Genomic DNA, 24,543 nt, shown 5'->3' on the forward strand with positions numbered 1-24,543 from the left:
GTTCGTGATAAGGATGTACGTAGTAGATATCATTATTCATCTAATAACTTAGTTATACATAAGTTAGCTAGGAAATCAACATTAGCTAATCATCCTACGTCATAGTTACCGCAGTCCATATCCCTCTCCCATGGATTCAAAATCAAGCAACCCGCATCGCCGCCTCGCCCAGCCTCACATTCTCCATCGTCTGACTCTTGACCACGCTAACCAAGAAGTTCTCTCCATGCTCGCCCACAGCATGCACAATTACATTCGCGCCAAAGCCACAATCGTGTTGATCGGGTTCTGCTTCGTCGTACTCGGCGTAGCTCTTCGCATCGATGCCGTCCGCGGGGCTTAATAGTACCACCTTGGCATAGTCCCGTGCAGCGGTGTATGTAAGGAAGGTGCCCTCAATGTTGATTTCGCGACGTTCCTCGTCGTCGTAGCGGGTTTTCACCTGCACGACGTAGAACAACTCTGTGGAGACGCGTTGGTTCTTTTCTTCGACGCTGTAGTTCCATAGTTTCGAGGCGCCTTGTGGCACACCGCCGTCAATCACAGAATTTAGAATCTGGACGGCAAACTTGGTCCCGTCGATTCCTGTAGCCGTTACCACCTTGCCGTCGTTGCTGTCGCGGTGTACGTCGTACTGTGTGAACCATGACTTTGAGTAGCCGGCGTCGTAGAGACAGCTATATGCGGCGGTCTTGGCGGCGTCGAGAGAGGTGTATGAGCCGATCACGCGGAGTTTCTGGATCACGGCATTGGGGTCATTTTGGAGGTGGTAGCTTATGTAGAGAACGTGGAAGAGCTGTGGGATGCCGTTGTTCTTGGGGTGGAGGATGTCGCGAGTCGAGGCCATTTTGATTGTATCTTTTTTCTTGCACGGGAGGTTGTGTGTGGTATTAATAGCAATTGAAGTGTTTTGGGAGTTGTGCAAATGCTATCAAATAACATGCCTTCTTTCTTTTCTCTGGTCTTCTCCTAGTATCAGACTCCCTTCTTATGATGGGGGGTGGTTGAAGTCAATGACGGCGACCGTGAGTGCAACACCATACGATTCGCCCTTGTATGACGTTGCCCACCGATCCGTTGCATCATCACCTGACGGGGACCACCGCATATTGCTCCCATACTACGCACATATTACCGGCATACTACTCGTATGGAGTAGTATGTACGCATGCACTCGAAAACGGCTACTATTATTGGTCTCGTCCGAATATGATCGAAGAAATCCCGAGGTTTGTGAAGGTCATAAATGAATATCCGGGTGTACTACAAGCCGCAGAGGATGGCAGCTGGACCACGGCGAGTTCCGATAAGCTCGAACTGTTTAACATTGTTAAACAACCTTTCGAGGCCAACGAGGTTAACAAGTTCACGTTCAACGTTCACTGAGCGTCGCAGCCTCCGGTGTGTGTCTTAAATCGACCAGGGGATATAGTACGAAAAGATTTCTTTTCCGTTTCCGTGATCTCGGGGCCGGCTGCGAATCACTGTGGTCCGTGCACGAATCGGCCGCCTGGGTAAAGCCGTACCTCTTACGTACCTCCTACGTACCTCTTATGTCCCCTGCTACGGTATGCTATAGTTAGTATACACTCTGGGTACTCTGGTACTACAGAGTAGTTACCGCCGACGATAACAAGACGACTAAATGTATTTGTCGATTGCCCGGAGGTCTCCGCTGGTCTACTGCTCTGTACATACACCAGTAAGTAGCAAGTAACTACTCCATAGTTCTAGGAAGAAGAAAAGGAAGAAAGAAAATCCCTCGGAGCCGCCTCGGAGTTGTCGTGCCAGGCCAGGCTAGGTCTGCCCTGGGAAGTCCTCGCCGAGTTATCCCCGGTTAAGAAGAAAAATATATGTACGGAGTACGTACGTATATTAAAAAAATAAAAAAAATTAAACTTTTTAAGCTATAGTGACTACTGACTAGTGTTAAGTTACCTACTCTGATAACGTAGAGAGAGTAACTACGGAGTAGGCCATGTACATACATAATACACTCCCTGCATGTGTCATTTGTCGGACTGCACGACGGAACACCACGCTCACTGCCGGCAAAACATTATACAACATCGACAAGCCTAGCCGATGAGGGCGTCGCACTATTGGCTGCGCGACTCGTTGCATTCTGTCGCTAACCAAATACGTCCATAGCTACATGACTGTCTCCTTCAAAAGTAGTACGAGTGGCTGCGCCGGCTAGAACAGGCCATGGATGATTCAATGATTCAACGAATATACTCTTATCCTAGCCCTACAACAGAGTACATGCTATCGACACACGTTTCCCATCTCGGCATTCTGTCGGGTTGCCCTCGGATCATGATTTTTTCATCCTCTAGACTCTGGATACACGTCCACAATGACGCATTCAGGTATAAGTAGATGTGGGTAGACTGCTCAGAACGTTGGTGGAAAATAACGGTACAATCGTCATCACAAGTTTGAACTTCCCATCAACATCAAGAAGAGCGAAAACAAAATCGCCACTCAACCCCCCCCCTTCGAATCAATTAAATCAGTCTCTATTTTTATTCCGCTTTATATAATCCATACTTCAACATGACGGCATCGTATGCTCTTCCCTATGATCTCCAAGATTTTGTGATGGCGAATGATGATTTTCTCATCTACAACAACAATCCCGCCGACAATTTACTTAGCCTGAGTAACAACACCACCTCAGCCGATCAGATGGATGACCTGCTGTGGAATTTCGATTACACAAATTTCGCCATCAACGACGCTGATTCTAAATTATTTGATACGCCTTCATACACTATATCGACCGAGGTGCGTTCACCCGCAAAGTGTCCCAACGTGTAGTAGTGCGATGCTGATGAATCGACGTAGAACCTAAAACAAATTGAATCATCACAATGTGATGCCCCCAGTCAATCAGACCACGCTATGCACACGAGCATGTCCAGCCCTGGCATGGAATTGTCATCTCCCTCCCTGACGCACAGCTCAAGCCAGAGCAGCAGTCGCAGCACTAGCCCGGTATCAGAGGAGCTCCCCGCAGTTGCGAAACCAAAAAGAAAACGAAGCCCCGTTGTCAACAAAGCGGCACACAACAAAGTGGAGAAGCGATATCGATCAAACATTAACGCCAAATTCACCGCTCTCAATAATATATTGCCTGTATCCGAGACGGTGCAGAGTTTACTGGAAAAACAAGACCAAAACGATGAGCCCGTGCAACAGCATCGGAACAAGGGCGAAGTCCTCAGCGAAGCTATAAGATATATCAAGCAGCTCGAAGAGAGGAATCGTGCCTTGGAGGGCGAAGTTCGGATTCTCAAAGATAATCTTTTGCCTCGGAGGAGAAAGAATTAGTCATTATAGACTAGATATTATCGTGTTTGTGAAGGTATATAAGCGGGCGACTTCTTTCAGGAGGAATTATGATTTGGGCGTTCTGGAGACTTTTATGACGAACAACTTTAATATGATGTACGATCTGATGAGACTTTTTTTTTTAAAGTTATGCACATTTGACTTTGAGCTAAAAGAAGTATAACCATTTTTCAAACACGTTTCAGATATCCATTGTACCGTAATTGACCAATTAAATACCGTACTGGCTAACCAGATGCCCCAGGCGTACAGGTAACGCCTGGACTACCATCAAAATTTGCACACAACACCTCAGCCGTGCCACTAGGTGGCTTGATACTAAAGTTCTCAACATAAACATCGCAAGTCATATCAGCAGAACAGTCCAAGTTCGCCACTACAGATCCATGTTTCCCACTGGTCGTACCTGAGAAATCCTTGAAATAGACATCCGTCAACGACGCAGTGGTGGGATACTCTGCACAGTATGAACTATTGCTATTATAGCAGCTCTGAATCTGAAGACCATAATCACAGTCATCAACGGTGACGCCTTGATAAGTAACGTTGTGGACCGTGGCTGTTCCGTAGTCGGGTCCAGACGCATATAGTTTGATACCAGCGGCCTTGCTGCAGCCGCTCACGCTGAGATTGGTGACATAGATGTTTGTCACGGTATTGTCTCCGCTCTCTCCCAATGAGCCGATGCTGACGCCGTGGTTTGTTCCGGCGCACGTTACGTTGTCGACGGTAGCATAGTTTGCGCCGGGCTTGAAGGTAATGCAGTCATCCTGGTTGCTGACATAGACATTATGGATAGTAGTGAAAGTACTTGTACCGACATCAAAACCATCGGTGTTCTTGGGGGCATTAGTGGACTTGGACGAAGCAATCATGGTCAAGCTGGCATATTCGATATTTCTCGAAGATCCGGTGTTGCTGAAGAACACGTTGGGCGGGTCCTTAACTCTGAAGCCGGACATAGTGATATCCGAGCTGCCAATGATGTACACAAGGGTGGGCCGAGAGAGCAAACTATCAGCGGCGAATGCATCGTAAGCATCTTGACCATTCCCATCGATGACACCGGCTCCGGTCGTCGAGGTAATAGTTGCTCCGGTGATATCACTCACGAGGATAATTGCCTTGTAGTCACTCCAGCACTGGTAGTCATTAGATACTTTCAATGTGCCTTTCAGTTGCAATTCGCATCCGAAGCAGCCGGCGAAGTCAAGGGTGCTTCTGAGGTTATAAGTTGTGCCGGACGGAATCACAATACTGCCACCTTTACCGCATGTTGCGATGGCGGATGCAATTGCGGGTGTATCGTCTTTTGATGCGTTGCCATAACCGCCGGGCGTACAGATAGCACGTTTCTCGATTGTTTTTGACGGCGGAAGGGCTGTGCTGCTTACAATGTGGGCTGCCAGCAGGTACGTTATAGCAAACAATCAAAGCATTATATAACTAGCCGTGCAATAGTTGAAGATCGATACATTGATTTCTCTGTGAACAAAATCATATTCTCAATTGTTCAGGTACCACATTGCAACAGATCATGTTTGCATTTAAGTCCACTCATCCCAGAGCCGTCTGTTTGGTGGAAGATAAAACATCCGTCAAGGAGAAACATTTTGTGCTTCAGGACGGCGACGATGATCCTTTAGGCTATTTGCATCATTGAAACAGAATGGCACATTTCTATCGAGGCATTGTTGCAAGCTTGGAACTCGCGACTGCTGTCAAGGCAAGGCGTGTCTTATCCATGTTCATCTGAAATTCTTCGGAACACGAATCGGTAATGGGAAATCGGTGGTACCTATACCGTCCTTCACCGCCTGATGACTAGACCCACCTGATGACTGATTTTTGTAGAAATCGCGAAAAATCGCGAATAATTCAAAGCGCGATATATCAACCAATATGGCTTCATATGAGCTCGCACTTGAAGCGTTACGCTCCTTGAAGCCGGACGAAAAGCCTAATATCAGTTTAGTTGCAAGAACATACGGTGTCAACCAATCAAATCTTTCAAAGCGTTTCCGCGGTGTTACAGGCTCAAAAGAAGCACAATATAATAATCAACGATTACTGAGCAAGGAGCAATCGAGAACGCTTATAAAATGGATCAATCAACTCACTGAGCGCGGCCTGCCACCTACGAATTCCATGTTGGAGAACTTTGCAAGGGAGATATCTGGTAAAGAGCCTGGCAAAACTGGGCCTCACGCTGGCTCAAGGCTCATTCGGATAAGGTCATTTCTCGCTATTCCAAAGGCCTCGATTCGGATAGAAAGAAGGCAGATTCAGCATACAAATACACATTATATTTTGAGCTTATTGGCCGGAAAATCGAGCAATATAACCTCACGCCAGACCAAATTTATAATATGGATGAGAAGGGCTTTATGCTTGGTGTAAGCACAAAAGAGCGAAGAATCTTTACCCGGCGCAAATATGAGCAAGGAGGATATAAGCAACACCTACAGGATGGAAACCGGGAATGGATAACTACAATTGGCTGTATTTGTGCCAATGGAACCGCTATATCGCCTGCTCTTATCTATATGGCCAAATCAGGTAATTTGCAGGATTCATGGCTTCAAGATTTTGATGCTGAGCAACACCGCTGTTTCTTTGCAACCTCAGAGTCAGGATGGACCAATAATGAGGTCGGATTCGCCTGGTTGGTCAATGTTTTTGATAAAGAGACCAAATCTCAAGCAAGCCGGGGATGGCGCTTGCTTATCCTAGATGGCCATGGCTCCCACGTCACAATGCGCTTTATTGAATATTGTGATAAAAATAGAATCTTATTAGCAATTTTCCCAGCTCATTCAACACATACTTTGCAGCCTCTTGATGTCGCTATTTTCTCACCTCTTTCTACGGCTTATACGGAGCAACTGAGGCGCTTTATAAACGATTGCCAGGGCTTCACCCGGCTTACAAAACGGGACTTTTTAGGCTTTTTTTGGGCGAGTTGGGAGGCTACTTTTACAAGCGAGAATATACTCTCAGCGTTCAAGCATACCGGTTTATGTCCCTTCAATCCGGACCTCGTTATACAGAAATTTACTAAGAAAATCGAGAGCCGGCCCTCATCTAGCGATTCTGGAGCTTCAATTATTCCCGCTGAGGATTGGAGACGGCTTCGGAAGCTTGTACAAGGCGTTTTTGAGGATTTATATGATCAAAAAGCGATTCAACTCAAGGATACGGTGCTCCACCTTTCTACAGAGAATATTCTACTCAAAAATGAGATTGCAGGTCTACAAAGAGCCCTCATTCATTCGAAAAAGCGCTCAACCAAGGGGAGGGCTTTATTATTCGATATTCCTACAGAAAATGAAGGTGGAGCACTTTTTATGAGCCCGTCAAAGGTGCAGCAAGCGCGGGATAATATACTCAAAAAGGATGAGCAAGCCGCGCAGGAGCAGGCTCGTAAAGATGATAAAAAGCTTCAACAAGAGCTTACAAAGCAAGCCAAAGAGCAAGAAAAGGCTGAAAGAGCTCAAATCCGGCAAGAAAAGCAAGAACAGCGCCTGCAAGAGGCTACGGAAAAACAACGCCTTAAGGACGAGCAAGAACTCGCTAAGTTAGCTCATTTACAGCTTCAAAATGATGTTCTAGCAACTCCAAGTGCTCCAAAAAGAGCAAAAAAGCAAGTTTCCAAGCAAGTAAAGGTAAAAGCGCAGCCTGAGGCTCATACAGAGGATAATGGGGCGGTTGTTACTACAAATCGTAGGGGCCGCGCGATCCGGCCCCCTGCGCGTTTTCGGGACTAATTTTTATGCTTGTTCGATTCCTTATATCTTATTTAGTGCTACACCAGAAATTTATTATAATTTATTCATATATGGTGTTGTAAAGCTTCAAAATATTTTATATAGTAACCCGTCAAAATCAGTCATCAGGTGGTTCTAGTCATCAGGCGGTAACTGACACATAAATCCGCAAGTCCGCCAGTGCATCGGTCCGACAGTCCGCACGCAAGACCGGCTAGGTGCGCAACTACTGCCCTAAACCACAAGTTTTTGGCGCTCGATAAACTTTTCGAGTACAAATCTACGGAGTATATGGGTTCCCAAGGCATGTTGTAGCGAGTTTTGAGGGAATTTTGGACGGGAGCTCCACAGGACTTCTCCGCAGTGTCCGCAGCGAGAACCAGTGCCAAGATTCCCACACAGCGATTCAGCGATTGAAGTGAGTACCACAAATTCACCGAATCATTACGGTATCCTTAGTCAGCTTCATTGATAGGTAACTAAATAACTAACTAATTAGCTAGTTAGTTAGTTAACTAACTTGACTAATTGTTTTCCCCAGTTCCCGGGAATCATAAAAGACAGCTTCCCCGCCGAGGAAAAACACCGGCGTTTGACATCAACCGACTTTAAACCAACGTTGACTCCATATCGCCGACAGCTACCTAACTACCGTACGGTAAAGGAATCAAATCTACAACAGAAATGGCTTCAAATCCTCCAGGACAATGCTGCGTGGCGAACTTTCCACACGATGGAACTCCTAAAGGGACATTAGGGAAGATCGACCAGAGTATGTTGCTTCGTTTGGAAAACTAATTTCCTCTATGTCTATTATAGCCCAACGAGCCAACTAACTAATCCAATGATGTCTAAATAGTATCTACATACTTTGCCTACCCCGACGCAGGCACCGATACAGCAACCGATTCCTCAGACACGGCAATCCTCTTCATCACCGACATTTTAGGGATATACGTCAATGCTAAACTACAAGCCGACGCCTTTGCGCAGACACTGAAATGCACCGTTGTCATGCCGGATCTGTTTAATGGGGATGCTATTCCGGCCGATGCGTTTGAGAAGGGGCTTGTTGATTTGAATTCGTGGCTACAGAAGCATACAGTTGAGACCGTTGATCCTATCATTGAACGGACAATCAAGTATCTGCAAGAGGAGAAACAATTCAAGAAGATCGGCGCTGTTGGTTACTGCTTTGGTGGCAAGGTTAGTCATTGATTTCACTTGTAACTATCTAGCCTGTTCATGCTTGCTGATTTTAATTTACAGTATGTTGTTCGCTTCCTAGCGGGGCAACGCAGCACTGCTATCGACGCGGGATACATTGCTCATCCCTCTTTCGTCACCGAGGACGAACTTGCAGCCATTCAAAAACCATTGGCAATCAGTGCGAGTGGTGCGTATCTCCTCTGCTTCGGGGTAGTGCATTGGCTAACAAACGATAGAAACCGACGCCATCTTCACAAGAGAGTTGCGACACAAGTCGGAAGATATCCTTGCAAAGACCGGCCAGCCATACCAGATCAATTTATTTAGTGGAGTGTCTCATGGTTTTGCTGTCAAGTGTGAAATGGAGACTCGGCACCACAAGTGGTCCAAGGAACAGGCATTCGCACAGGCGATAGCTTGGTTTAAGGAATACCTATGAATATATAGCTAAGTTAACGTATTAGCTTCACTCAGCCCTAGTCGTCATTCAATCTATGCTTAAGTGAGATGCTTTTCAGGTCGTTAGGGCTATTGATTAGGGCTACTGTGTCCAGGTTGACCAATTAGGGCCAATAGCAAGATAAGACCCGTACCGTAGCTAACGTGATTGGCCAATGCGTTTAGACCGCGTATATCTAGAACATTGAATTTGATGAAATATGTGTTAGTTGAATATGTGCTAGTTCATTTATTGTATTGGACAAGATGACCAGCTACCGGCCTTGCTAGCCATGCTAATGTACTGGTCAACTTAATAGAACACAACACGATGCTCCTTAAATCGAGCACTCAAGGTTTCTATGATGACCTGCTAGTTGGTTCATAACCTTCCTAAATAGGTAATCTGACCATATACGGTTTGGTCCTTTCTAAGCAACGCGAGGGAACCACGTGTATACCTCTTAATCCATCAGCTCGAAATTCGCATAGTCTAGATCATCTTTAAATATGTCCATCAATATAATTGACTTCCCAATTGTCGGTTGGTTTGAATGAATGTTGGCAATAATGAGAGTGCTCGGCTAGAACTATATAACATATATTCACTGATATAAAGATACAGGTTGATATTAACTCACGCCATGGCGTTTATAACGTATAACTCAAAAACTGCATTGATCTACAAAACTTTCTCCAAATTCAATAATTAGGCTAAATAACCTTGCGATTGCTTGAATAACTGTTGGTTTGCGCTGCGGAGCATCTCCGTGAAGCCCCTCAACTCGGTAACAACGGCAGCCCCTAGGAAAACCTGCTCATTGTATTAGATTTCAAACACCAGAAAACAATTCTGCCGACTACAATAAGCTTAAAATAGCCCCTCATTCAATTCCTAAATTGCATCCATCGAGGCTCGTGGAATGCGTGCGTGATACAACACACACTCTCCAGCCAGCACGCATTATTTCCTCATTAGGCAACTCCTCTACAGTCTGTGCACATCAACTTGTTCGGGGTTGATATCTCTCCACACCCCGCCTGTTGGCATCCTGCTCTTTTTTCTTCCCTCGAGAATCTCCCCATCATTACGAAAAGGCCAACCTCGACTGCCTTACTTAAATGCCGCATGTGGGGAGACAGACATGCATGCTTATGTAGTAAGCAGGCTCCTTCAGGCTAAATACAGCCAAGCAATCTAAACAAGATGATCTACATGTACACCGCACCGAATTACCCGTGACGATCAATAGATGGATGGGTTAGAAGTGTGGGGAAGTAGAGAATAATTTGGGGCAGTTATAGCAAGGGCAAGACGGGTGATACGGAAACGGGACGAATGTTATAAATACAGTCATGTTCTCACACGCTGCAACGAAGTATCAACTCGTTGGTGAAGGCACACTGCTTAAGGATGGTTTACACCACGCAATTCCTGGCATTGGCAGCGGCCATGCTGCCGAGTGCAGTGCTGGCACAGAACAACCAGACATATGCCAATTACTCCTCCCAGTCTCAGCCGGACCTCTACCCACAGACAATGGCAGCCTTGAACTTTTCCTTTCCAGACTGTGTTAGTGGCCCACTCAAAGACAATATCGTCTGCGACACATCCGCGAACTACGTCGACCGTGCAGAAGGCCTAATCGCTCTCTTCACCCTGGAAGAATTAATCAACAACACTCAAAACAGCGGCCCTGGAGTTCCGCGCCTGGGTTTGCCTCCATATGAAGTCTGGAGTGAAGGGTTACACGGCCTTGATCGCGCCCACTTTGTGAAATCTGGTGACGAATGGACGTGGGCTACTTCGTTCCCTATGCCGATTTTGTCTATGGCTGTTCTCAATCGCACACTTATCAACCAGATTGCTAGCATCATTGCCACACAGGCTCGCGCTTTCAACAATGTTGGTCGATACGGACTTGATGCTTATGCGCCGAACATCAACGGTTTCCGTAGCCCGCTATGGGGCCGTGGTCAAGAGACCCCCGGCGAAGACGCGAATTTCCTTACTTCGTCGTACGCATACGAGTACATCACCGGTTTACAAGGCGGAATTGACCCGGATAACCTCAAGATAGCTGCTACTGCAAAGCATTTTGCTGGATATGACCTTGAGAATTGGGGCGGTAACTCGCGTCTAGGGTTCGATGCGCGTATCACCCAACAGGACCTGGCCGAGTACTATACTCCTCAGTTTTTAGCTGCATCTCGTTATGCCAAGGCGCGCAGTTTCATGTGTTCATACAACTCTGTTAATGGTATTCCAAGTTGTTCTAGCAGTTTTCTCTTGCAGACCTTGCTGAGAGAGCAGTGGGATTTCCCGGAGTACGGTTATGTTTCTTCGGATTGTGATGCGGTCTATAACGTGTTCAATCCTCACGGCTATGCGAGCAACCAATCTTCTGCTGCTGCAGAGTCTCTCAGAGCTGGAACGGATATTGACTGCGGACAGACCTACTCCTGGCACTTGAATCAATCTTTCATCGAAGGCTCCGTGACTCGTGGCGAGATTGAGCGCTCTATACTTCGTCTGTACTCCAACCTCGTCAAGCTTGGCTACTTTGACGGCGACAAGAACGAGTACCGCCAGCTCGGCTGGAATGATGTCGTGACGACAGATGCATGGAACATTTCCTATGAGGCCGCTGTCGAGGGTATCGTGCTCCTCAAGAATGATGGAGTATTGCCACTATCCAAGAATGTGAAGAGTGTCGCCCTCGTTGGGCCTTGGGCAAATGCTACTAAACAGTTGCAGGGCAACTATTTTGGAACCGCTCCGTATCTGATTACCCCCCTGCAAGGTGCCAGTGATGCGGGATACAAGGTTAACTATGCCCTCGGAACCAACATCTCGGGGAACACAACAGATGGCTTTGCAAACGCATTGAGTGCAGCGAAAAAGTCGGATGTCATCGTGTATCTGGGTGGAATTGACAACACCATTGAAGCCGAAGGTACTGATCGTATGAATGTTACATGGCCTAGAAATCAGCTCGACCTCATCCAGCAGCTCAGTCAGACTGGAAAGCCCTTGGTTGTGCTTCAAATGGGCGGTGGACAGGTTGACTCTTCGTCCATCAAGAGCAACTCAAAGGTTAACGCTCTTATCTGGGGCGGGTATCCCGGTCAATCCGGTGGCAAGGCCATCTTTGATATCCTAAAGGGCAAACGTGCTCCAGCGGGTCGTCTGGTATCGACACAATACCCTGCCGAGTATGCAACTCAGTTTCCAGCTACGGACATGAGTCTTCGACCAGATGGCAAGTCTAACCCTGGTCAGACTTATATGTGGTACATTGGCAAACCAGTCTATGAATTCGGCTATGGTCTTTTCTATACCACCTTCAAAGAAACTGCGAAGAAACTAGGATCATCGTCGTCATCTTTCGATATCTCCGAAATCGTCTCCTCACCCCGTTCGCCCAGCTACGAATACAGCGAACTCGTACCCTTCCTCAATGTCACCGCCACAATCAAAAACACTGGCAAAACCGCCTCTCCATACACAGCAATGCTCTTTGCAAACACCACCAACGCCGGCCCAGCCCCATATCCTAACAAATGGCTCGTCGGGTATGACAGACTCCCAAGCATTGAGCCCGGAAAATCAGCGGATCTCGTTATTCCCGTACCTATTGGCGCAATTGCACGTGTTGATAAGAATGGAAATAGAATTGTGTATCCTGGTGATTATCAATTGACGCTAAATGTGGACCGGTCGGTGGTGTGGGATATTAAGTTGACGGGTGATGCGGTGACGATTGAGAACTGGCCGTTGGATGAGGAGGAGATTAAACCTGATTCTAGTTGAGTGAGTAGAAAACAAGGACTAATAGAATTTCAGTGTTCACTTAGGTATAGTGAGATGATTATTTCGTTGATCGAATGATTCGGGTACATAAAGTACTGTAAAAGACATGAATACATTTCGTTTCTCTTGAAACGATTTAAATAAATCTAAGCGACCTCTACCGGTAATATCTTCAATTCTCAACCTCTCGAACCTTAAATGCAAACATCCCATTCGACTCCACTGCATTCCGATCCCTTATCTTCGCCGCCGTCGTCGCTGCAGCTACGGGTACTTTGATCTCAAATCTCTTCCCTTCCTTTGGTTCTTGACCTGCTACTGGATACGCAAACCGTAGGTACTCGGGGATAATATCCAGCTGACTCAGAACCGTGCCTTGGTCCCATGCGATATGTTCATGGTACAGCCTGTCACCGCGAATATTGACTATTGCCGTCATCGGGACTTGGACTTTTTTGCCTGTTGGTGGGATGCCGGGGATACTGTAGGTAAATTAGTATGAAAGGCAAGACTGATGTGGAAAGGGGAGCATACAGCCAGTCAACCTCACAGTCATGCGTGATTTTATAGATGAACTCATCGACCACCCTGTCTATACCGACAGTACGGCTGATAACCTCCAACTCCGCATCAGCCGGATTCTTGAAAATGAAGTGATTCGCGTAGAAATCCGAGAGTTTCTCTCGGCCAACGCCGCCAGTCATCTACATCAGTTCCATGTCAGCCCAGCCTCCAGGTATACATCCCCCCTCCCCCCAAAAAAAAGGAGAAACTTACAGTAGGGATATGATTAACATACGGCTCCTGCACCATGGTACTCATCGTCCATTCTACAGACCGATTCTCAAACTCGAAGTACGTATGCTCATCCCATATCTGCTCTAGGTCAAAGTATGGGCCATTCATCAATGGCTTCAAGAATGTCAAGTTTCGGGTGTGAGATAATGCTTCAAGGGAGTAGGAAAAGTCGTCTTGGAATGGAAGCGCGAAGGAAGATGATTTTGCGCTCGGGTAGGTGTATAGCCGGGCCGAGGATGTGTTGTCGTTTGTAGAAGATGGGTTTCCGGAGAGATGTTTTAGACATGGGATTGAAGATTCTAATAGTGAAGATAGTTCTTCTGCGTTTGTGTAAATGACTGCGCCGGAAATTTCGGGTGTGGATGACAGCAATGGAGCTATGAGATTCCACACGTGGCCGTTGTAAACTATAGCCGTTGTCAGTCTCCAGGACTCAACTATGTAGGTAACTTTTTTCACTTACCAACTATACCAACCTTCTCCTTGGGCACACAACTTTCTGACTCAAAAAGTGCTTTGATCGCACGCTGAATAATATCGGACGATATAGCGCTTTCCTGTATCTCGACAACCGTATAACTTTCCTCGGCCCATTTGATGAGCGGCGACGGGACGCCTTCAATGATTGAAAGATTCGACTGAGTCGAGTCTGGCACGACAATGATCATACCAGGCCCCGTGCCGCGACGAGAGAGTGGTTGAAGAAGAGAGACTCCAGGGCTTATCGCTGTGCAGCGCGGCACGGGGAGCGGGGGAGGAGGCTTGCTGATGTCCACGAACATTGTGTTATGTTAGTGTCTACTACAGTGCTGGGAATTTGTATTCGTGGATGCAGTTTTGATTGATATTAGGGATCAATTGAGATTTCATATTTGGGTTAAAAAGAAAGGAAAAAAAAAGGCATGCAATTGTTCATATCTGAAAATGGAACAGATAAGTGAGACAGCACGATAGATATGAATGGGGCCTCGGAACATACCCGACGATCGGAATAGGGCCAGCAAAAACGGGTAACGGCTTCGTTCCAGTCGGCAATGTTCCTGAAGAACAGAGGATCTCGTTTTGTTTCTACTATTTGATTACGTCCGGCACTGTCGTATGTTTCGGTTAAAGAACTTTGTTATATTAGATCCTATATGAGGCACTATCGATTATCCAATCTATATCTATCTCTAATACACCCGAAACAGGTTCATAAACATCAAAATTTGTGACGTGTCTATATAGGCTCATCTCTAGGTTCGATCAATACTTCATTGACAGAAACATGTGCCGGTTGCGACAGCGCGTAGACGATCGAGTTGGCAACATCACTCGGGTCGAGTATTTGAGCTCCCGTCGGCTCGCCATATTTCTTGATTGCTTCGGCGTCGGTCGACATGTTGAGTAGGTCAGTGGCGGTGTTTCCTGGCTGCACACTGGTAACACGTAGTCCTTTACCGGCGGTTTCGAGACGCAGTGATTGCAGAGTCGCCTCAACGAAGAATTTGCTGGCTGAATACACGCCCAGACCGGGGAACACTTTTCGTCCTGCATCGGATGAAATAGCGACGATGTGGCCACTGCCACGGGACAGCATTCCTGGTACTGTGCTAGACAGACAATGTAATAGACCCTTGCAGTTCACGTCCACGGTACGTTCCCACTCTTCGGTCTGCACATTCGCCATCATGGTGAAATACATTACACCGGCACAAGAGACAAGTATGTCCACTGCTCCAAGCTCATCGGTCGCCGTACGAACAAGTTCCTCCACTTGCTTCTTGTCCGTTACATCCGTTGCCCGAATGATGCTTTTGCCTTCGGCGGTACCAAAGTTGCGCTGGACAGCTTCCAAAGCTTCCACTCGCCTAGCACCAAGTGCTACATGGCATCCTTGCTTCACCAATGCGGTGGCAACAGCAGCACCAATACCAGAAGATGCACCAGTAATCACTGCAACGCGCCCATACAATGGCGATCTGTTCACTTGTTTTGCGGACATGGCAACACCTTTTCGTGGAGCTTGTGGCAACCAGCCTCTTGCGAACCAATGGCGAGTATAAGTACTGAGCAAGGCAGTATCAACCTTGGGTCTTTCGACTGCAATTCGGAAAGGCCGCGTTTTGCTGTTGTTCAAGACAACAATGCCTTTCAAGAAGTCCACGGTCGGCATGCCACTTCGAAGAATATCCACAGTAAACGCGCCGTCCCCACCTTTCACAATACCCCGCTTCTCATTCCATAGAGTAACCCATTCACCCCATCCTAGAGGTTTTGTTGGATAGCCCAATTGCTCAAGTTGATCGAAAACTGATCTGATGGTGATGGGGTCGGGATCACCTAGGTGGAATATAGTCTGCTGGGGAGCGGTTTGAGACGAAAGATGAATGATTGACTTGCTGACAAAGTCTACCGGGGTCATCTCGGCCCTCCAACCATCCACATCCGGCGCATATCCGAGTCTAATTGATTCCACGATTATGGCAGACAACAAGTCCCAGGCATTGGAAGCACCAGTCGTGCTGTGTCCACTAATCGTTCCTGCTCGATGAATCTTCACTGGTAATCCACGACGACCAGCTTCCAGTACAAGCTGCTCAGCTACCCATTTTGTTTGCCCATAGCCATCGGGAAGCTTTTCGGGTACATCCTCGACAGGCAGGATGGTGTCTTCTGACCAGCCATCCTTGCCTGATGGTGGTAATACTCCGTTTGTGGACACGTATTGTAATGTGGCACCGCTCTTGCATGCGAGACGAATGATCTCTCTTGTACCTTCAACATTGGCCTTTTGTAAAGCCGCGTATGGGTATACAAGGTTGACAGTGGCGGCTGCATGAACAATCACTTGAACACGGGATGCCAAATCGTCAAATTCTTCGTGAGAAAGACCGAATCTATCCAAAGACAAGTTGCCGGGGAGAATCTCTACTCTTTCCATGATCGAATCACGCCACAAGCCCAAATCCAGCAGGTTCTTGCGTATTCTTGCAACGGCTTCCGGCTGGCCATCCAGTGTCGGATGGCCGAAACGCACTAGGCAGATGATATGGGCACTCGTGCTCTCCAACAACTCGTTGAGAAGGAAAGCGCCGAGGAATCCAGTGACTCCTGTCAGAAGCACGGTCTCTGCGGTATCAATGGGACGTAAATTGAGATTGTAGGGCTTGATGTCGTCGTCTAACGTAGAGTCCTTTCGTAGAATGGAAGGGAGTTCAGCTTGTACTGCCGCGCTGTGGCCGTCTCTTGCTGCACGAACTGCCGCAAGATGTCCAGCGAGAGTTGGAACCTCAGCCAATCGTGCAATAGACACACGGAAACCGTAGTTCTTTGCGAGCCTTGAGGACAAATCAGCTAGCATCAATGACTGTCCACCTAGAATGAAAAAGTCATCCTCGGGTTTGAGACTGCTCTGTGGTACTTTGAGGATGGCAGCCCAGAACGCTGCAATATCTTTGAAGCTGACAGAATCTGATACAGTTGGCTTATGGTTGCCGTTGACTTGCACTGGTTTTGGCGGAGGTGGGAGATTCTTCACGTCTACTTTGCCGGAGACTTCGTTTGTGGGTAGAGCATCCATCTCAACCCAGAGTGTCGGAATCATGTAATGCGCAAGATAAGGAGCGAGCGCACGACGCGCTTCTGGACTGCGTCCTGATTCATCGATGACAATAGGCAGGCGATCTTGTGAAGCTTCCCGGTCGCGTACTACATATGCCACTAGTTGTCTTTCCAGCCCTTCACCGTGCGCGACTACACTGCAATTGCAGGCAGCAAAGCGTTTCAAGATTTCGCTTTGAACTTTTCCTGGAACAACCGAGTAGCCACGCAGTTTAATCATGGTGCCCACTCGACCGCTAATTTCGAGTATGCCGGAAGGTAAAATACGCGCTCGGTCGCCCGTCTTGTACATGCGAGCACCAGGAGCCGTGTCGTATGGATTAGGAGTGAAAGCTTCGGCGGTGGTCTCTGGACGGTTGATGTATCCCCATGCCAACATTGATCCACCAATGAACAGCTCTCCGACCTCGTTCGTGGTAATTCGTTTTCCTTGTTCGTCAAGAATATAGGTGTGCTCAGGGTCCATTGGTGGCCCAACAGGACAATATAGAGAATTCTCGTCGTACATTTCGCGAATATCACCACAAGCAATTTCGTGAGTCTCACAGGCGCTATAACAATTCAGCAGACGCGTATGAGGGAGCCCTTTCATTGACCGGCCGGCAAGATCTGTGGTGACGACTTCACCATTAAACCAAAGAGTGCGCAGCTCTGGCAGGCGTGACTGGATATCTGGATTGGAAGCGAGAACAGTAGCGAGAAGAGTGGGTGTCATCAAAGTCTCCGTAATACGCTTCGAAGCAAGTAGGTCAACCAGTGCAGCAGGATCGTAGCTGACTTCGTCTGGTACTACTACGACGGTAGCTCCTCGCAAAAGCGGACGTATTATCTCCCAAATGAAAAACACATTGCATGCAACTCGGTCTCCAGGCTTCACATCTTGCACGAGGAATCGTAGGTTGTATGAAAGCACAGGAGCTCGGTGTGGGTTTGCGATACCCTTGGGCTTGCCGGTGGTGCCGGATGAATAGGACACAAAGCAAAGTCGATCCAAATCGTCATCTGTGGGCAGGGGACCTGGGTCTTTGCCGTTTCCATTGAGCTCCGTTGGAGGCTGATCGAGACAAATGACGGGTACCTGTTTAACGACCTTGGGCTCCTCAGAAGCGTGTGTAATCACGACCACCGGTTTCGCATCCTCGATCACGTCTGATAGAAGTTCCGGGGGATAGGCTAACTCGAGGGAGAGAAAGGCACCGCCCGCCCGTAGGATGGCCAAACAGGCAATCACGTAATGAGCGCATCGCGGTAGAAGTACCCCGGCTTGTGTGTTGCGACCAACGCCATAGCCACGTAGACGCGCAGCGAGAGTGTCTACTTCGGCATCCAACTGGGCGTAGGTATATGTAACATCGCCATCCTCCAGAGCCACAGCATCGGGACTGACAGCAGCTTGCTTAATGAAAAGAGCCGAGAGGTCCTTGGTGGTGTCGATCACAGGCAGTCCTTTCGTCATTGTGTGTGGTTTGTTGCTTACGGCATGCACTGTCTACAATCGAACACTAGGCATGGATTTTTCTGACAATGCCAGAAACTATAGAAAATTCGTCAATCGTACTGTGTGGACTGGCGAAGGCGTGATCGGGTATATATATGAGGCTTTTGCAAAGCCTAGCTGTATGTCCGGCGTGATCGCGAGGTGCGGCTACAGTTAAATCAATTGCTCTGTGATGATGCGATACGTGGCATGGTGGTACATGAAGCCAGTCTGAAAATGGACAATTGCGTCGTAGGTTTGACTAAGAGAAATTTAGAGATGAGGGGGGAGGAAAAAAGAAAAGGGGAAGCTTGTCTCCAGACATAAAACGGCAGAGTCTGGAGGGGCACCAACACCGATGAAAACTTTGAGGAAGCACGAGATAAGGCGATAAAGCTCCCCTGGCTTGGTGCCTTGATGCCTTGATGCCTGGAGCCGCGATGAAATCTTGCTTTATTCTAATGACACTAGCCTGGAGATGGTTAGACAAGGGTGAAAAATAAAAATGTTGGGCCAATCAGAAGGCAGAAATTATATGGTCAGGGACAATAGTTACTACGTATCGGCAATTTCCATAGTGCAGTGGGGCCTTATCGTACTACCGTTACAAGGGCCAATGGGATATTTGGATTCGATTCCTGTGGCGGTCACGATGTTAGGCCTTACCGCCTACTAGATTTGGTAGCCGGGTTATATATTCACTTGAATCGACAAGATACAGATACTCTTGGGGAACTTCATATCCGGAACATATATCCTATTCATTGGCTTTTTTTCTCCTGATCTCAACCTAATTGAAGCAGTATAAATTGGATGAAGGATTGGATGAAGGAGCAATGTCCAGGCTATGCGGACTTCTTGGGATGCTTTAGCAGGGATTTCGCAAGGAATTGCTTGATTCCATGGAAGCTAGGTATCAAGCCGTAATCGATGCCGATGGTGGCACGACTAACTAGTTACAAAATATTAGCTTAGTAAGCAAGAATTACGGGGTTCTACTCTTTAGAATTCATTGGTGTATAGCTAACCCCGGAAAAAGAAAACAGTCCTATGGAAATCACCAGGATCGACCAGAGTATTGTGGAATCAAATAATCATGATGCTGTACATGTAGTCTAATAAATGCAACAAATAAGGCAATCGCTTATGCAGGACTGGCGCATGTAAAGACGCCTTTAATGGAGCCATTGTTATAGTTGTGGATCTAGTGAACCGCAGTTAGCACAAGCCAATAAGATGGAAAGAGGGAAAACTTACAATGTCGGCGATACTTGCATAGGTGCCACCCACCAACGTAATAACACCAATGATGAATACGATACCATTGAGGATAGCCCACGGCAAATTCTTGGAAGAGTACCATGACCCTTCTCGGATCAACATAAACCACATCAAGGCGGGGAAGTAGAAGGTGAATCCGGAAATAAAAAGCGCAGACATGATGGACAACAAATCAGAGAAGAACGGAATCACTTCGGCAATAATAAAGGCAACCAGGGCGATGACAGCAATCAACACCGTCCATGTAAGCCAACCCATCTTCGAGTTAACGAATCGAATCGGAGAGTTCTTGTAGATGCGGCCATGAATGAGACGGCCGACGACGGTACCGTTGATAGAACCACTAATGAAAATGACCGGCAGCGCAAGACCATAGGCGACTTTGCTAAGTAGATCACCAGCCGAGGTCAGCGCAGGGCTTGAAACATCTAGTCCGACAAAGGCATAAACCAGTGCACCGGTGGTGGTGTAAATAACGATTTCTATAATTCCCAAAGACCAGATAGACTTGACAAAATGCTTCGGGGTGTGCATCTCATCCATGAAAGAGAACTGGCACATGGCGAAACTGTAGGCGAAAATGATGTTGGAGACGGCAATAAAGGCGTCGGTAAATGTAACACCTTCCTTTGGCCATGCGGACCAGTTCACAGCCGACAGCCCACCAGGAGCATTGCTTGCCTGGACACCGGTCCCGATAACCGTAATACCGATCGCCATGATGATAGATGCAAAATCGACGTATCCCAGGATAGCAACCTCGGCGAAACTGGGAGGGAGGGCGAGAGCGAACAGAATGACGGCCGAGACGACGGTCCATACGATCGAGCAAACACCGCTGCTGGTGATGTTCATCCATGCAATGGTGCCGGTCAGGCAATGGGAGGCAACCAAGAAGGTCAAAATACAAATCAACATGGCATTGATCAACTCATATCCGAATCGACCAAACATCAAACGGCCAGCGTCGGGATAGTGGGCGACGTGGGGGAATTTGAGTTTGACCTGACCGACCACGTAACTAGTGTAGATAGCGAGGAAACCTATACCGAGACTGCTGATCACACCGGCGACCATTCCAAGAGTTGCAAACGAGGACGGAATCGACAGACTTCCTAGCGCAATGGCCTCGACTATAAGCACGACGGTAAGACGCTTCCAACCCAGGCGGTTGAACTTGGCGTGACCACGACGTTCCTCCTCTGTCATCATCTCACCAAGTTCCTGGTCGAATGGGACATTGCTCTTTATCTCCTTTTCGCCCATGGTGTACTCGGGCAGCGAGGTCTTGTTGCCCTCATGGTCGGAGGAGGAAATGGTGTCTTGGGACGACATGGTGTTTGTATTATCGTCTGGGTCTCCCTGCGGAGGTAGCCGTTGAGCGAGACGAGGGATGATCGGATGGAGTATCGGACCAGGTAGGTACTGAGATCGAGGATGGGAGAAAGAGGAGAGCATCGTATAAGTAAGGACTCGGCACTGGAAGGAGAACCGTCGGCTCAGCGGTTTCGGAGGGTGAAAATTGATCCATCCATTGCGTAACTGTCATAGCCTTGATTGGCTTAAGTCCAGGAACATCTTGTAATTACCAAGTAGGGCTTAGCGCAGCTACCGTTGCAGATCCACCTTTGCCTCTTGTTTAATTTACGCCCAATGAGGGCGGCAGAAAGAGCGGGTAACAACCCACCCCGGGCGCCGATCCAGGATCGCGCTTGCCTCTTACGAGCAACGCGGAAGGCACAGGGTCCAAATTTGCATGCCCTAAGCCCTAATCCAGCAGATCTGCGTTTTCTGATTGGCGGCATGCTGGTCATGCCGGGAGTTTTTCATCTGGTTCCATTCCTGCCACCCATACTGACACCAGACAATTAATTACTCAGCGCGTCGGCTGCCGAAGAGTGAGCATCCGGCAGTTCCTACGAGAGGGTCACACGATCAACACTCTACCATAGTACTCGATGCTTGACGCGCAAGAGCGGCGAGCGAGGCAGACTCGAGTACAACTGAACTAACTATACATGCTATGATTCATACACAAGTCGTGATGTAACATGTGCTCATCTGAGCAGTTCCTTCCTGCCTGGAGGCTTACCAGTCACGGATCAAACTCTTTCTTCCAGTAGGAACAGATTGACTTTGCAACGGCCAAATACGTTGCGCGCGTATATGGTTCAGCCGTATTCGAATTCTCCCCGCAACTCTAATGCTTATTTACCAACGCTTGGGGGTTTCACTTGCCTCGGGTTTGTTTCATGTTTCTTTCCCGTGAATAAGCGTCGCGGCTTAACCTGAGTCGTCGATCCAATTGCATCAATCGTTTGACCGACGAGAACATGGTACACGTCCTGCAAGTTCGCGGGGTAAATTAAACCCATCTCGAAGTGGCTCATACTGTCTGATACGGTGTACTGACGTCACCATCAACGAGTTCTGCCCTACAAATGTCATACTTACTCTGTGCAGTATTCGCAAACCGCGGCGTACCAAACTCGCCGTCATCTAGAGGAAACAAGCAAAGATGCCAAGAAGCCGGGTCACGCGACGCAAGATTGTTCAAGAGTATGGCAGCAGATGTGGCCAATCATGATGCGTGAAGATAATGCAATTATCGACCCATTTGTGGCAGTAGAAAACGTCCAAACAAATTAATATCGTGATTACATGCAAATAACTTAAGTGCATGTCATGGATTATGGAATCCAATGCATACTCCGTCTTATAAATGTCGCAAGCTAGTCCTGTTCTGGAAATGCCAGCCACTTACTCCGGACATACTATGAGTAGTTAGTACGTACATATGTAAGTATACCGTAGGTAGTAGTTATTATTAATACAGAGTTTATTAACTAACTAACATACTCCGTAGATTAATTAATCTAACTGGCTTTTGCGGGGGTAAGCCTGCCGACTGACTGACCTGACTCGCATGATGACATGCGTGGTTATTTCTTTTTCTGGATTCGAGCCATGATTCGAACAGCCTACTTTCCTAGTTCCGTGGATCGTCTCAGACGGGAATAAAGGCGTACTATGTAGAGGTCTGTGTTAGGTGGACGGGCAAACATCGGAGAATGCGTCCTGTCCTGTTATTGATTATTGTCTCACGGAATGAGTATGACCTTGTTGAATCAGTCTAATCAATCCATCTTGAATCTAGATGCACCATATACGTCAGTACTAAACTGATCAAACCAGCTAGAGAATCAGATGTTTTGAACTAGTTGTCAACCCTGTAAAAGCGCTGTTGAAGAGAGGTTGGCGCTGAAACAGTAGCCTCCATGCGCTGGCACTTCAAGCCCCAACTAACATTGAAGACCCAAATATCCACATAACTGCTGTATACGATAGCCCCAAAGGTAGTCAACAACGCCGTCATGCATTGCGAGTTGTGAAACCATTCCACAACCGCAAGATATGAGCAAAAGTCTCAACGGATGAACAGATGGTCAAGCTCGTATCTACCAAGCCGTATGTCCTCCATGAATCACGAGCGACGCCATAAAACTGCTCGCATCATTGAGCAAGAACAGAGCCACACCTCGAAACTCCTCCGGCTGAGCCAGACGACCCATCATATTCTCCGCTTACCATACTTCCTTCGACTTTGGCTCTTCCCCAAACACTTGTAGGACCATAGGGGTTATGATATGGCCCGGACAGGGGCAATTGACACGAATACCGCCTTCTCCATTTTCGTTCACTTCGCCCCATTCCATCGCCAGACTGCACGTGAGTTGAATGACAGCTGCTTTTGACGAGTTGTACACCGGCGAGGTCATACCCTTGTACGCAATCATACCACTCATACTCGCGGCCAGCAAGATTGTGCCCCGACATTTGTATTTCATCATCTGCTTCGCCGCTTCGGTCGCACAGACAAAGACACCGGTATAATTGATGCTCGTCGCCTCATTGACTTCGTCCGGTGTATGCGCCACCGCTTTATCGACATGATTCACCCCCGCGGCAGCCAATATGCCATCAAACCGATTATTCAACTCTCCAATCTCCGCGAACGTCTTGGCCACATTATCCACATCCCTGACGTCGATGCGTCGGTAGTGCAACGAGCTGCCAAAGGCTGGGTTTGCACGTTTTTCTGCCTTTTGAAATTCTTCATCGGGTCCGGGCAGACGGTCGGCGCAGTGGACTTGAGCGCCTGCTTCGACGAGGGCTTCGGCCATTGCGAGACTGAAACCGAGACCGCGGGCGCCGCCGGTTACGACAAAGACTTTGTCTTGGAGGTCGAATTCGCGGAAACATTGGTGGGTGTTGACTTGGGTTTCCCGGGTTGGGGGTGGGGGGTTCTTGGATATGTGCCTCTGCTGTCCCGTTGCTGATATTTATTTTACCCGGTGCCATTTTCTTTTGACGGTATTTCGATGGTTTTTATAGTTGATAATGCATCTAGTACCTAGGTAGGTAGAATTGTAGATGTGTCGGTCTGAGATGCTTGACGGATGGCGCTAGTCTTCTTAGTACGAGGAAGTGCAATATTTATATATCACACCACCCAGCACGTAGCTTGCTCCATCACTATATCTCGTAAGCATGGCCCTTCATCATGATTGCTCATTATCATCGTCCATCGCTACACGGCCCAGCGATTAAAAGTTGGAACGTCAGTGTGGGCACGACAACGGTTCATAGCGTCGGATGTTGAGCATGATATCATGTGTCGCGGCTTTGCTGCTAGTAATAGCAGCATCAATACAAGGAAGCAACCCACTAGCAAGAAAGAACATATAATACGATAGCAACTCGCATCGAGTGAGTCTGTTAGATGTAGTTTCATCAAC

General features: G+C 47.7%; 9 protein-coding genes across 9 annotated transcripts; 3 read left to right on the forward strand and 6 right to left on the reverse strand.

Moving 5' to 3' along the window:
- Positions 1 to 142: 142 nt before the first annotated feature.
- On the reverse strand, positions 143 to 847 carry EYB26_002422 (uncharacterized protein; the record flags this gene model as incomplete). Its single annotated transcript, XM_054261727.1, has 1 exon — positions 143 to 847. One exon carries the CDS (start codon positions 845 to 847, stop codon positions 143 to 145), a length of 705 nt encoding a protein of 234 aa, XP_054117702.1.
- A 1,712-nt stretch (positions 848 to 2,559) lies between these two features.
- On the forward strand, positions 2,560 to 3,336 carry EYB26_002423 (uncharacterized protein; the record flags this gene model as incomplete). Its single annotated transcript, XM_054261728.1, has 2 exons — positions 2,560 to 2,790; positions 2,851 to 3,336. The coding sequence occupies 2 exons, from the start codon at positions 2,560 to 2,562 to the stop codon at positions 3,334 to 3,336; spliced, it is 717 nt and encodes a 238-aa protein (XP_054117703.1).
- Positions 3,337 to 3,584: 248 nt separating this feature from the next.
- EYB26_002424 (uncharacterized protein) lies at positions 3,585 to 4,969 on the reverse strand (the record flags this gene model as incomplete). Its single annotated transcript, XM_054261729.1, has 1 exon — positions 3,585 to 4,232. The coding sequence occupies one exon, from the start codon at positions 4,230 to 4,232 to the stop codon at positions 3,585 to 3,587; it is 648 nt and encodes a 215-aa protein (XP_054117704.1).
- Positions 4,970 to 7,808: 2,839 nt separating this feature from the next.
- On the forward strand, positions 7,809 to 8,772 carry EYB26_002425 (uncharacterized protein; the record flags this gene model as incomplete). The annotated part of the gene is made up of 4 exons (XM_054261730.1): positions 7,809 to 7,896; positions 7,984 to 8,330; positions 8,394 to 8,520; positions 8,570 to 8,772. The coding sequence occupies 4 exons, from the start codon at positions 7,809 to 7,811 to the stop codon at positions 8,770 to 8,772; spliced, it is 765 nt and encodes a 254-aa protein (XP_054117705.1).
- Positions 8,773 to 10,185: 1,413 nt separating this feature from the next.
- EYB26_002426 (uncharacterized protein) lies at positions 10,186 to 12,585 on the forward strand (the record flags this gene model as incomplete). The annotated part of the gene is made up of 2 exons (XM_054261731.1): positions 10,186 to 10,916; positions 10,976 to 11,030. 2 exons carry the CDS (start codon positions 10,186 to 10,188, stop codon positions 11,028 to 11,030), a joined length of 786 nt encoding a protein of 261 aa, XP_054117706.1.
- A 172-nt stretch (positions 12,586 to 12,757) lies between these two features.
- On the reverse strand, positions 12,758 to 14,165 carry EYB26_002427 (uncharacterized protein; the record flags this gene model as incomplete). The annotated part of the gene is made up of 4 exons (XM_054261732.1): positions 12,758 to 13,067; positions 13,120 to 13,289; positions 13,363 to 13,790; positions 13,847 to 14,165. The coding sequence occupies 4 exons, from the start codon at positions 14,163 to 14,165 to the stop codon at positions 12,758 to 12,760; spliced, it is 1,227 nt and encodes a 408-aa protein (XP_054117707.1).
- A 437-nt stretch (positions 14,166 to 14,602) lies between these two features.
- EYB26_002428 (uncharacterized protein) lies at positions 14,603 to 18,442 on the reverse strand (the record flags this gene model as incomplete). The annotated part of the gene is made up of 1 exon (XM_054261733.1): positions 14,603 to 18,442. The coding sequence occupies one exon, from the start codon at positions 18,440 to 18,442 to the stop codon at positions 14,603 to 14,605; it is 3,840 nt and encodes a 1,279-aa protein (XP_054117708.1).
- A 1,165-nt stretch (positions 18,443 to 19,607) lies between these two features.
- EYB26_002429 (uncharacterized protein) lies at positions 19,608 to 21,202 on the reverse strand (the record flags this gene model as incomplete). The annotated part of the gene is made up of 2 exons (XM_054261734.1): positions 19,608 to 19,667; positions 19,721 to 21,202. 2 exons carry the CDS (start codon positions 21,200 to 21,202, stop codon positions 19,608 to 19,610), a joined length of 1,542 nt encoding a protein of 513 aa, XP_054117709.1.
- A 2,126-nt stretch (positions 21,203 to 23,328) lies between these two features.
- Positions 23,329 to 23,928, reverse strand: EYB26_002430 (uncharacterized protein; the record flags this gene model as incomplete). The annotated part of the gene is made up of 1 exon (XM_054261735.1): positions 23,329 to 23,928. The coding sequence occupies one exon, from the start codon at positions 23,926 to 23,928 to the stop codon at positions 23,329 to 23,331; it is 600 nt and encodes a 199-aa protein (XP_054117710.1).
- Positions 23,929 to 24,543: the final 615 nt, after the last annotated feature.

Source organism: Talaromyces marneffei, chromosome 2 (assembly GCF_009556855.1).
Source record: "Talaromyces marneffei chromosome 2, complete sequence".
NCBI classification, from domain to species: domain Eukaryota; kingdom Fungi; phylum Ascomycota; class Eurotiomycetes; order Eurotiales; family Trichocomaceae; genus Talaromyces; species Talaromyces marneffei.